The 12,569-nt window shown below is 48.7% G+C and overlaps 1 protein-coding gene across 2 annotated transcripts in view; it reads left to right on the top strand.

Annotated features, from left to right (window-relative positions):
* Positions 1 to 697: 697 nt before the first annotated feature.
* CYFIP2 (cytoplasmic FMR1 interacting protein 2) overlaps positions 698 to 12,569 on the top strand; it is a 41,918-nt gene continuing 30,046 nt past the window's right edge. The window contains exons 1-9 of one of the 2 annotated variants that reach the window (XM_009877389.1): positions 698 to 814; positions 2,835 to 2,924; positions 3,004 to 3,081; positions 5,351 to 5,452; positions 5,846 to 6,027; positions 6,318 to 6,414; positions 7,095 to 7,223; positions 8,551 to 8,655; positions 11,481 to 11,572. In XM_009877389.1, coding sequence (XP_009875691.1) covers positions 698 to 814; positions 2,835 to 2,924; positions 3,004 to 3,081; positions 5,351 to 5,452; positions 5,846 to 6,027; positions 6,318 to 6,414; positions 7,095 to 7,223; positions 8,551 to 8,655; positions 11,481 to 11,572 — 992 coding nt within the window. The remainder of the gene's footprint in view (positions 815 to 2,834; positions 2,925 to 3,003; positions 3,082 to 5,350; positions 5,453 to 5,845; positions 6,028 to 6,317; positions 6,415 to 7,094; positions 7,224 to 8,550; positions 8,656 to 11,480; positions 11,573 to 12,569) is intronic. The other variant, XM_009877390.1, reaches the window with a different exon arrangement.

Genomic DNA, 12,569 nt, shown 5'->3' with positions numbered 1-12,569 from the left:
GGATATCAGAAACATTTCCTTTTGCTTTTTGTTTTGTGTGTAGCTGGCACCGTTGACAGCTCTGTGGCAGGCTGGGACTGGGCAGGGAACACCGTGTGTGTGGTAAAAGCAGGGAAAAATATTTTTAATGGCACCTTCTTTTTTTGCTGCTTGCAGTGCCACAGCCTGCCTGCGCAGCACTCGATCCTTTCTGGTTCACCTTCGAGAATCCAGTTTGTTGTTTACAGTTTCTAGTGCTGTTCCCTGTGTGTGAGAGGGAAAGCATGTGAGTGTCAGCATCACTCATACCATTCTAACCATGCTGTTTCGAGAGATATTTTTGATAGCGCCGCTTTGCATTTCAGAGCACACGCTTTCACTCGAGGCTGCTAAAGCTGCACTGCAGCACCCAGCTGTGCTCCATCTGAAGCAGTTTTGCATAGAGAAGCAGAGAAAGGCATGGGTGGGGAGTTGGGCTCCTCTTATTTTGCAGTCCTGCTCTGCTGTTGAATCACAGAAGGAGAGATGACACAGAGATGTAGGTTAAATACACAAGAAAAGGAAAACAAGATAAACCAGGATCATGTCTCCTGCAGTGCCGGCTCACCGTGGTTCCAGTTTTGTCCTTTGATATTGCTCAGTCTTCTGGCTGCTGTCTGTCTGTCTATCACTCTCTCTTTTCCTCTGGATTTAGCGTGGAAACTGAACATCCAGAACCATGACCACTCACGTCACGCTAGAGGATGCCTTGTCCAACGTGGACTTACTGGAGGAGCTGCCTCTTCCAGACCAGCAGCCATGCATCGAACCGCCTCCGTCCTCCATCATGTACCAGGTACCTTCAGCTCCCAGAGCTGGTGGGGCAGGGAGGGCTGTTTCAGTAGCTTATGCAAAGCACAGGGGCACTTGGTGCTGTGAGAACTAGCTGAAAGCATCCGGGGTTCACCATGGTTAGAAAACGTTAAAACAGATCTAGGCACAAATCTCTTCCCAAAGCTTTTAAAGGAAAGTGCTAAAGATTGGTGAAAGGGATATCTAAGGCTGAGCAAGACATAGAGATGTTAGAAAATGAGAAGCAGACTGCACCAACGGGTAAGAAGCAGAAGATAGGATTTGTGATAACAGCAGAAAGTTCTCAGCGATGTTTTGTCATGCACGTATTTCTGTGCTTCCTTTTTAGGGTAGTGCATGCATGTAAGTAGGTCAAAATCAAAGTCCTGCCTGACTGTGGCCGGCCTGTGTCACTAGCACAGCTGGAGCTGCTGGTCTGGGGAGCTGATGGCATGCAAGGGAGGGCAGTCGCTACAACCACTTCTCTGCCTCCAACAACCACAGATCTAGCTGCAGCTGTGCTGACCAAGCAAAGCTTGGCATGAGCCCAGGGCAAGGCTCAAACTCCTGCTTTTAGATCCGCAGTGGGATGCCTCAGCTGCTTGGCCACCTCACCACACCCTGCCCTATAGCACACACCCAGGGTTAAATATAATATGGGGTTACTTTCTCCGTCCTGCCACTCCTGAATTCATTACTTACCCGCAGCAGTGTACAAATACACCCGCACAGAGATTGCTGTGTCCTGTATGCAGAGGTCTGAAATTACAGTATCTCTTTCACCAGGTCAGATTTGTGAGCTCGTTCAGTGGTGTATCTCTACAAGTTATCAGAGCCAAAGGCAGTTCAGGGCTGTTCAGATTTCAACTCTCTCTGGAAAATCTTCATATCATTTTTGCTTATCTTTTCTTCAGATTGTGCTGGCTTGTGTCCTGTGAGGGGCTTAAGGTCCAGCCTTATGGCACAGCCTCCTTTAAGGGCCATAAGTGCTTGCACACCCCTGGGCCTAAAAATCTGAACTGGATCTAGAGATACCGATCAAGACTGTTGCCTCTTCCTGCTTCATCTGCAGGGAGCCCTCTCCCCTGCTAGCCAGAAATGCATAGGCAGCCTCAGCTTCTCTTGTCACATGTGACATCCTGGAGGCATTAAGAAGAGTAGCTCCATGGCCATGGGTCTATACTCCCAGTTTTCCAACTCAGAAAATCAGTTACTGAGGTGAAAAACCATGGTTGCTGCAATGCTAATGTCGCTGCAAGGAGGGGCTCTGGGCATCCAGGACTTCTGTAGCCTCTGCCCTCCAGCAGATGCCACCAGCCAGCCTTCGCAGAGGAAATTACCCAAGTACAGAGGGTGTGAACAGGCACTCGGCACAGACACTGAGGAGCTGCTGCTTCATCCCCTGCCCTGCCATGCACTTTCTTGCTCTCCTGTTCCAACCCAAAGCAGTAGCTCAACTTCCAAAACAACTTTTCTTCCCAAAGTATTTGCCTGCAAGAGCAGCACTAGTGCTGATAATAGCATCTGGAAGAGTGCTGAGTTTCATATTTATGTTTTCCAGACATCTCGTTCCCTGCCCTTTGTGTGTGTTTATTCTTTGCAATTCCTGTTGACAGGATGTGGTATTTCCCTAGCAGCCAGGGCACAAATAGAAATTAGTAAGACTGCATCTGTCTTTGAGTTACCAAGCTACAATCCTTAGAATAACTGTTGTAGGTTTGCCCTCTGGTGTAGCTGCAGCTCCCCATAACTGATTCACATCTGGTTTGCCTTGATTTTACAAGGGTTTGTCAGTCTTGATTGCCATATTTTCATACGTAAAATCCACAGGATTTTCTCTAATGCACGTGTGTGAATCTGCTTCAGACCTAGAGGTGCAGTACCTCAATTTGTTTGTAAGCTGTTCCCATGCACCAGAAGCCCAACTGATTCTGCTTTTTGCAACACATCCCATGTGAGGCTGTATCAGGTGAGCAAAAAGCTAGCTGTACTTTAATCTCCATCTCTCTCTGTTTCACCCATAGGCTAATTTTGACACAAACTTTGAAGACAGAAATGCCTTTGTGACCGGCATTGCCAGGTACATCGAGCAGGCAACAGTGCACTCCAGCATGGTGAGTCCCCCAGGCACTGCCCCAGCGATGCTGACCTTGTGGTGTGTGCCCTGCCCCAGCAATCCTCTCTGTTTTTCAGAATGAAATGCTGGAAGAAGGCCACGAGTACGCTGTGATGCTTTACACGTGGAGGAGCTGCTCACGAGCCATCCCTCAGGTATTTAAGCCCTTCCCAGGCAGGGATGTTCGCAGAGCACCTAGTTGGTTTTGTCTTCAGTGTGGGTTAGTTTGGACTGGAGTCAGAAGAACAAAAATGCAGAGAAGACTGAGGCAGATAGAAAGGTTGAGAAGAGACCACTGACTTTTTAAATCATGCTTTCCTAATATCATTGTGTGGCATCATACTATTGCATGGTAAAAGGAACTTCATCTTATTGGTTAAAATTTGCCCCAGTTAAAAATCAGTTAAAAATTGCCCCAGTGCCGACTGAGACTCTTGTGTTGTGTGAAGAAGGGAGCCCAGGCAGCCTGGGATGAAAACAGCAGGATGTCTCAAGATGTGGCAGACTCAGGCTCTCCCTGACTTGCACGGAGCAGGTTAGGCAGTGGGGACAGGTTTCAGCATCCCAGACTGCTGCCCAGACACAGGAGTGCTCTCTCTGCTCCTGTGGGAGCCCTGGAATTGTAGGTGTTGTGCCAGGATATGTGAAGGAACACTTCAATATGCCAGAAATGTTTCCCCAAATGCCCTTTCTTTTTGCTGATATACCCCAGGATCCTGATCTCCCCCTCCTCCTCTACTGCTAGTTCTGCTTCAACTGATTTATAGTCCTTCTCTCTCCAACCTGGATTTTGGTGGCTTCATCCTGCAAACACCTACAGACATGAGTAAGGTTTCCCACATGGCCCACTGATCATGATTCAGACTCCAACTCAGAGCTTGTCTCCCGCAATGTGAACACGTGCTGGAGCACTGCGAAATGCTGACTGACAACGCGTTGAGGCGGGTGCAGTGCGCTTCCATTAACCCTACAGATAAAAGGGTTTGCAGCGCTTCTGCAGAGCCAGAAGAAAATATATTTCCACATGGCTGGCAATGTCCCCATTTGTGATTCCCCAGGAAAGGTCAAACCTCAGTTCCTCTCGGGTTGTACTCTGCTGATGGTCTCATGAGACCCAGCCAGAGGCAGATTTCTGCTGCTGATTGGATATTTGTGTATCTGCCGTTTATATTTGATGCTGCGTTGCTATTGCCTCTCCTGGCTATGCTGATGGAAGGCAAGTTGTGGCTGAGTTGATGGCAAGACAGTGCTAATGATAATCTGTTTTAGCATTTTAGTGTCCTGCCATCCCAGTCCCCGCCACGACGTTGTGCCTCTCCAAGTGCCTCACAGCTAGTGAGGTCTCTGCCCTGTCCTCCTCACCAGGGCTGCAAACAGTGCCACGTGTGACAGAAAAGCAGCCAATGCCTCGGGAGAGGGTTCATTTACAAGATTCACCAGATTTGATCTTGGAATGACCCCTGTGCTTTGCCATGGAGCACATGGCTGCAGCTGGGGGGATCCTATTCTCAGCCCCCCAGCCTGGCTGTGCAGTCATACGCACCTCTCCTTGGTTTTACAGGTGAAGAACAGAGCCTACACCTAAATGTGCATCACTCCTCCCTACCGCGAGCTGCATCCTCATGCCCATCAACATTGCCTGACTGTCGTATGAAACACCAGGGCAGGGACATCACATTCCCCATGACAGAGAAGGCAAAGCTACTTTGGCAGCTGATTTGTTCCCTTGCACCCTGTGGGATCAGCTGCTGGGCTACTAAATTCGCACTAGAGACGTCAGCCCCTTCACAACCTTGTGTCAGCAATAACTGAAAACAAAAGCAGAGGGAGACAGCAAGATGCATTGCCTTGGGCAACTGGGGTTTTCCCTAAAAGTTTGGTAATGACACGAAGTAACTGTTCAGAAATGAGATAGATGACAGCTGAGTAAGTCCTTAAATCTAGCCTTCTAGGATGCCAGTGAAGGTGACTCATTTCATAGCTGCTAGCCACATACAAGCCCAGTGATTTTTAACGGGTCAGCAACAGGACCAAAATTATCATAGCGAGGCTATAGCAGATCCGTAGCATGATGCCTTGTGACTTCGTACACCAAGTCTCAGATAACTTCATGATGTAACATTCCCACATTGGGTAACAAGTCCAGACTCCATACTGCATGTGTTCTACCCTAGACAAATGCATTACAAGACTTACTTCTGAGAATGAGGATTGTACCTGTTTATAATGCACGGAAGAATTTCACCCTTGAGAACTATCGCCTTCTGCTCTCACCCACTGCCTTGAGAACAAACTCCCTCTTGGGTCCCTCTTGTCCTCACGCAGGGACAGGATTCCATGTGATACAAGCAAAAGATGGATGGCAGTCCACAGCCGTGTTAGAAATTCCGATGCTGACAAGGACGATTTGTCTTTGCAACACAGGTCAAATGTAACGAACAGCCAAACCGAGTGGAGATTTATGAGAAGACGGTGGAAGTCCTGGAGCCAGAAGTCACCAAGCTTATGAAGTTCATGTATTTTCAGGTAAGTGGTCAAAGAGAGAGACAAAAATAATTGATTACTTTGGTGTTACCATATCCTAAGCAGGGCTGTGCTATCCTTGACTGCCAGGCCAGCTTGGAGACCCCCCCCCTTGATACGTCTCTTCCTTGCAGCCACCAGCAGATCCCTGAGACCTGTCTGAAGGAAAATCTGTGTGTCCCTTGCTTAGCCCGTGAATACAAGTAGGGAACGAGCATGCCCGTAACACTGCTTCATTTCATAGTGACAGTGGAAGAGGGACCGTGGAGCCTCCATCCGCAGCAGAAACATTATTTTGTTAAGGGAAGGAGGCGGTGGGTGGAGGGGGGTCCCAGCGGTGGTGCAGTGACCATGCATGAGCCACTGCTGGGCTGACCCTGTCCTGCTGCCTGCCAGCGCAAAGCTATCGAGCGGTTCTGCAGCGAGGTGAAGCGCCTGTGCCATGCTGAGCGGAGGAAGGACTTCGTCTCCGAGGCCTATCTCCTTACACTGGGCAAATTCATTAACATGTTCGCTGTCCTGGATGAGCTGAAGAACATGAAGTGCAGCGTCAAAAATGACCATTCTGCCTACAAAAGGTAAGAGGGGGTGAAGCAGCAGGCGTGGGGACAGGTGGTGGGCCCAGCATTGAGGTCAGGTGGATGTCAGGAGGCTGGAGGTTGGGTGTCTGCGCTGTTATCGGCTCTCTTTGTGAGTTTAGGCAAATCTCTGAGCCCTGTTCTGTTTTGATTCCCTCTTGGTAAGACGAGGAAAGAGCAGAGCTGTACTGTAGGGGTGTCTGAGGCTGCAGGTCAGACAGGGAAGATGAGTGGTGAGAGTCTCGCAGTGGGTGAGTGATCCTTGGTGATGTCGGATTTCTTTCTTCCAGGGCTGCTCAGTTTCTGAGGAAGATGGCAGATCCCCAATCCATCCAGGAGTCCCAGAACCTCTCCATGTTTCTGGCAAACCACAACCGCATCACACAGGCAGGTCCCTTTTCTCTGAACCACTTAACCTTTCCATGAGTAGAGAGAGGCAATGATCTTGCCAAGCCGACAGCACTTCAGACCGGAATGTGGCAGTAGCTGTCGGGTCATTGCCACTGACTGATGGTCTTTTGGTCAGGCTGTATAATTCCAGTAATATCTCGTGGGTCATCCTGCGTGGCTTTACAGGTCTCTAGGTCAAGACAAAGATTAAGGTCTAAAAGATGCATGGAGAGCTCTTGGAGGAGGAGGTTCTGCCAAAACCTCTTCCCTTGTTTTCCCCAGGAAATCCACCCAGGCCATCTCTGTAACTACAAGGGGACTGCAGATCACACCCCATGGCCCTCCACATCCCACAAACTATAGCTTCTGCCAGTTAGGTAAAATATTGCAGAGACAGGAGAGAGAAGGTCTGCTTCTGAGGCATCTTTCTTTACATCTCACTGTCTGATATTTGGCTGTTGTGATCAATCTGAAGGGAAAAGCTGTCCTGCAGAGGGAAGGTTGTTCCTTATAGGTAGGACCATGAGGTGAATCTTCTGCCAGTAACTTAAGAAAGGCACACAGATGAGGTTTGAATAAATCTCTTATCATTCTACTGTTAATCCTTTAAATATGTTTCTCCCGTTTTCTGCTGTTCCTCTGTTCATGTGGATAATGTGCCTCTGTTGATGTTTCAGTGTCTGCACCAACAACTAGAGGTTATCCCTGGCTATGAAGAATTGCTGGCTGATATTGTCAACATCTGTGTGGATTACTATGAAAACAAGATGTATCTCACTCCCAGTGAGAAACACATGCTCCTAAAGGTGAGGTTCAAACACGCTTAAGGGGCTGGGTGCTTGCATAGTTTCACTTTTGTTTTAGTAAAATGAAATTCCTTCCCAGGACAATGTTTCTTTTATTTTTCTTTATTTTTTGCTCCTTTGGGTTTCCATGCATCCCTTCTCTGCAGAGCCAGCATCCTCTGGACACACAAGTTGCTATGAGATGGGAAGGCTCCTTGCATGCAGCAGCAAAACTGCCTTCCTCTTCTTCCTGTTTCCCTTCTGATCTCTTTTACTTTGTGTCTTCTGCTGTGATTCCTCAGTCCTCCCATTTGTGTCAGAGATGTCCCAACCTAGTGCTCTGAAGCAGCACCTCTGCTGGGCAGTGCCATTTACTTCCTCTCTTCCTGCTGTAATTTGGACCTTCTGTCATTTCTCTGCTGTCCTTTCTGGATTTCTCTTATATTCCCATATAAAAATCTTCCTTCCTCTCTCGTTTTCCTCTGCTCTTCCCCATCTCCATCTCTGTATCTTTTCCCCAAGTTGTGCCCACGGTTGCCAGCAGCTCTGCCTGCCTGGAACTAAGCTCATGCGTGACGGTGGTCTCTAGTTGGTGGATGAGAGCACTGGTGGGTGCCCTGCACTCTCCAGAGCTGGAAGACATTTTTCTGTTGTAAATGGATGTGTGGGATCACGGGCTTGAGCTGAGTAACTGCCAAAATCACCACCAACTTTGCAACCTTTAATTTTCTTCTTAATAGTCATTCCCAGCAGTGATTCTCTGCAGAAGGCAGATCCTTACAGGTTTGGTTTCCTGACTCTAAACATCTCTCAAGATGAACATGCCAAAGTATCTTCTTGTTTTGTACATTTGTCCTTACTGTCAGTCAGTTATTACAGTGATTGCAGTCACTATTACCCTGAGAATCCATTCATTACCAGAGTATGAGTCAACTAAGGTTCTTTGAAGGATAATGTGAGTAGTTTGAATATCCATGGTGATTTGTGCTGAATTAAAGGGGAAAAAAAATCAATCCAAGAGAACATTTTAAATGTTTTCAATTCTTCTGCAGGAGTAAATGTTTGCCTTTGGGTGGAGAAGACTTTTAAGTTGTTGTTACGTGGGAGAGAGGCGAAACAAGTTTGCAAAGTGAGCGTCCTGTGTTTTTGCACAGAAAACAGAAGCAATCCATTGTGTGTCCTCTGTCTGCCATATACATCTTTGCAGATATGTGCATGTTTTATACAGTCTTTCCATGAGTGTCAGGTGCTATAAGTGGTCTTTTCTGATGCAAGGTGATGGAGAACCATCTTTGGCTTGTGCTGCTGACTTCATACAAGTGAAACCTAGCCTTTCTGTTTTCTCCAGGTGATGGGGTTTGGCCTGTATCTCATGGATGGGAATGTCAGCAACATTTACAAGTTGGATGCCAAGAAGAGAATCAACCTTAGCAAAATAGACAAATTCTTCAAGGTCAGTGACCTGTCTGCATGAGGCTGGAGTTTACTGCAGAGCAATGAGTAAGCAACCCATACCATGGCACACACTACCAGCAAAAAAACCAAACTGCAGGAATCATTTACAGGTCCCAAAAAACCCAAAGAGTTGAGAAATTATTTAGGTCGAAGGATGAGGAATGAGATTGCTGTGAATGTGCACCACGGGCAAAATGAGTGACACTGGCCCTTGGTGCCAGCAAGGCTGGGGCTGGGTGGGCAGAACCTGGGGCTGGCTGTGCTCCCGTGGTGCTGGAGCTGGTGGGAGCTGAGGACCCTGCACGTCCTCGCTGGGCTGCCGCTATGGCTCTGCCTGCTCCCTGCCAAGGGGTGAAAGACAGGGATGGCATGTGGGCCGTCTGTTTTGTCAACAAGGGAAAGGTGTGCCACACTGACCTCATTTCTACCTCTTCACGCATTTCTGAGGCAGGTTTGCAGGCTCCTGAGGAGCACCATGTTTTCAGGCCACTGGCAAACCTGGCTGCTTTGCTGAGGTCTGTGTGGGTGGTGGTTGTGCTTCCCTTTCCCCCAGTGAGCTGCTGAGCTGAGGGATGGGGACACAGCTGGCTGGACAGTGTGTAATTTGGCAGTCGTCTTTTGCGTATAAACTGTGCTCCCTGTAGGACAGAAAAAGCTGCTTGGGGACCTTGTGTCAACCTGGGACTTGGAGGTGCTCAGCAAGTTCCTCAAAGGGTTCACCTGGTGCTTTCATGAAGCATTTTTATCTTATCTGAGATCCGGGTTTTGGTGAAAGGCCTGCAAGAACTCACAAGCCCTGGCAGTGGGAAATGATGCCTCCTTCCCATTGCTTCTGCACACAGGCTGGGGCTAGAAACCACTTGAGGTTTGGGGCAGGTCAGCTATAGAAGGCACGGTGGGATCTGGCAAGGGATGGATGTATTGGCAGCAAAGAGTGACAGTATAGCAGGACAGCAGAATCACTTCCCAGATGAAGCAACTAGTTTTCTTTTAGACCTACTGAGTTTGAGCAGTTCTTCCAGAGTCCTTTTGTCTCCACTATATTAATCTTTCTCCTGAGATGGGAAGGTTAGGTTTTGTTACCAACATATGCTCCACATCAGGGAAGATGAGAAGATTCTGATTTTGGAGAAGGCACAGAGCACTTCTTCCCCATCACTCTTTCAGCAAAGTGGATTGTCCCTGCCACTGTGCCACGGGAGCTGCTGAGAGGCTTGAAAGAAGAGGTTGGTTGTGGTGATGGGGTAGAGGATGCCTCCATGCTTATTGCCCCAACTTGCAGGTTATAGGTGTTGCACTGGGTCTGTGCAAGGGGAGGGAACGGGTGACCCCAGATAGCTGGTTTCATGCCAGCCTTGGTGTACCAGCTGTTGCATCCTCACCCTGAGCGAGCAGGGACTTATTTACCCCTATTTGCATCATCTCCTGGAGACAGCTCTGAGAGTAGGGCTGAAACGCCAACATGGGGACCATGGACAGACACCGTAACCTTATAGCTGGAGTGATAATGAGGTGGTTGAACACCCTGCAGTCACTGCTGAGGACTGCAGCTCTGCAAAGGTGATTTATCATGCCATCCCTTGGAGTTTTCCAAGTTTTCCCTGGTTCAGCTTTGCCAATTCAGCTGAATCTCAGTTTAAAGCAAGCCCTCAGTGTAATCTGTAGGGTTTGATTATCTTGGTGCATTCAAACAGATTTGTTGTTTATTGCAATGTGCTGTGGACCATCAGAGAATCAGGCAGAATATCTTCATTACTTGGAACAACTTTCTCCTGTCCAGCTTTTTTTTCCATTCGCACTTCTCTAACATTTGCTGTGGTCTTACTTCATCAGTTAAGTACCACTCCAGACTACCACATCTCAGTAAGAAAAAGCCAACTACTCTTACTACATCTGTTTATTGCCTTCTGATTAAATTTCTAGTGGATTGACCAGGAATTTGAGTAGTGAACTATTCCTTCATTTAAACCTTTTATGAAAGTGCCACTGGGAATCCCTGATGACAGCATTACACATCCTCCACCCAAGTCAGCCTGAGAAGCATGTGATAATGAGACAGGGAGTTCCTGAATTTTGGCTTTTTTAGCTTGGTGAAGTTGAAGCTTCATGTTTTATTGAGGAAATGTTGGTAGCTCTTGCTTGAATTTCATTTGCAGCAGCTGAAAGCTTAGTGAAGCTGAAAGCTTAGTCTGAGCATGAGGTATGTTCAGTGTACTTCGAATTTATTTCCCATCCAAATCCTCCTGAGGTGTAAAGGGCAAACAAAGCCTTTGTCTTTCTCTTTGTGGAGAAGTTTTAAGACACATCACAAGCAGGCACAGTGCTAAAGTACAGTCTGAGTCCCTGGGGAAAGATACCACATCCCTGGGAGTCCAGGCATCAAAGCAGCCTACAGCTGCCCAACTTTCCACCAAAATACCAACATGCTGGCTTTTCATCCCTCTGTGCTCTTGGAGGATTATGATGGGAGGCAGTTAAGTCCTGCTCAGGAGCACACTTCTCTCTTCTTGCTGTAAAGAGCCTTTCCTCTGGCTGGTTACAGCACTGGACCATTCTGGCCATAACCAGCCCGGTATTGGCGAGTCTGCGGCTCCAGAGCACTCACAGAGGGTGGTTTTCCTCACACAAAAAGCCTCATGATCATTTTCAGTCGCTTCCTAGGTGTGAAATGACCCTGGGTCCAGGTTGCACCTTGCTTTAAACAGCCTGACACTTTCCATAGCTTCAGAGACGCAGGATGCGGTTTCATAGTCCCATGCGTTGCACTGGGGCAACGGGCTCTCTCTCCGCCGTGTTTCAACCATCTTTTGTTTTCTTTTCCAGCAGCTGCAGGTGGTTCCTTTATTCGGCGATATGCAGATAGAACTGGCCAGATACATTAAGACCAGTGCTCACTATGAGGAGAACAAATCCAAGTGAGTGCCTGCCATAATGTCTCTTGGCTTCTGTGTGTGTCCCGAAAGCCGTGGGAGCTCCAACTCTCCGGCGTGCGTGAGGTCTGTGCCATGGGTACCCGTGTGTGTCCCTGTGAGGTGTGAGTCCTGGCGTGCCAGCTCTGTGTGCGCGTGTGTCCCTCCCTGTCCCTGCATGGGAAGATGTCCTTGCTGGCCCCTGAGCTCGTGCGTGTGCAGCCAGCTCTGAATTTCTGTGTAACCATGACCCTGTGTGCAGGCAGGGTGTGGGCATGCCTGTACATCTGGCGAGGGCTGGCTTGGTGGCCGGTGGCAAGGCAGGAGGAAGGCAAGGCAGCCGGCGTGTGGGTCGGGGCAGATGCTGAGTGCTTGTGAGGTGTGCACGCCTGGAGGAGTGTGAGTGCGAGCGACGTGTCCCTGCTCTGGAGAGATTTTAATCCACATTTTTTCACCTCAAGGACAAAATCCTCCAGAGTGTGAACACAGCAGTGGATCTCTTTGCGGTAGCCAGGGCATCTCCTCTAGCTCAGGCAGGTTTTGTGAGGAAGGGTAGTGGGAATGAGAGTTGAACCAAGGGCTCACGTGCACTGGAAATGAATGAATATTGCGGGAGAAGGGAAGAAATGCAGTCTTTCTGGGAGAGCTCAGGAGTAGTGTGGCAGTGTGAGGTGCTGCTTCCGAGCCTGGGTTCACAGCAGGTCGCTGTTCCCACTGGATGAATTTGCAGATGTTGTTTCAGATCACACCAGGCGTGTGCGAGGCCCCACTTGACTTTGGAGCTTTGCATTGCCCTCCATTGCTGCTAGAAGAATGGGTGTTAGGTTTGGATACCCTTGGAGTGGTGTTGGCAGTCACACGTACGCAAAGCCTGCCTGGCTGTAGTGGCTGAGGGCAGCCCAGCTTTCACCAGCGAGTGGCCTTTCACCCCTGCGACTGTATCGTGTGGAAGCCAGATTTCTCCGGCACCTGTGAGAAGCAGCCTGGCCGAGCTGGCTCTTCA

The sequence above is a fragment of the Apaloderma vittatum genome, unplaced genomic scaffold (genome assembly GCF_000703405.1).
Source record: "Apaloderma vittatum isolate BGI_N311 unplaced genomic scaffold, ASM70340v1 scaffold33829, whole genome shotgun sequence".
Classification (NCBI taxonomy): domain Eukaryota; kingdom Metazoa; phylum Chordata; class Aves; order Trogoniformes; family Trogonidae; genus Apaloderma; species Apaloderma vittatum.
Note: the sequence above shows the minus strand (reverse complement) of the source record. Positions and strands in the feature narration are given on the sequence as shown.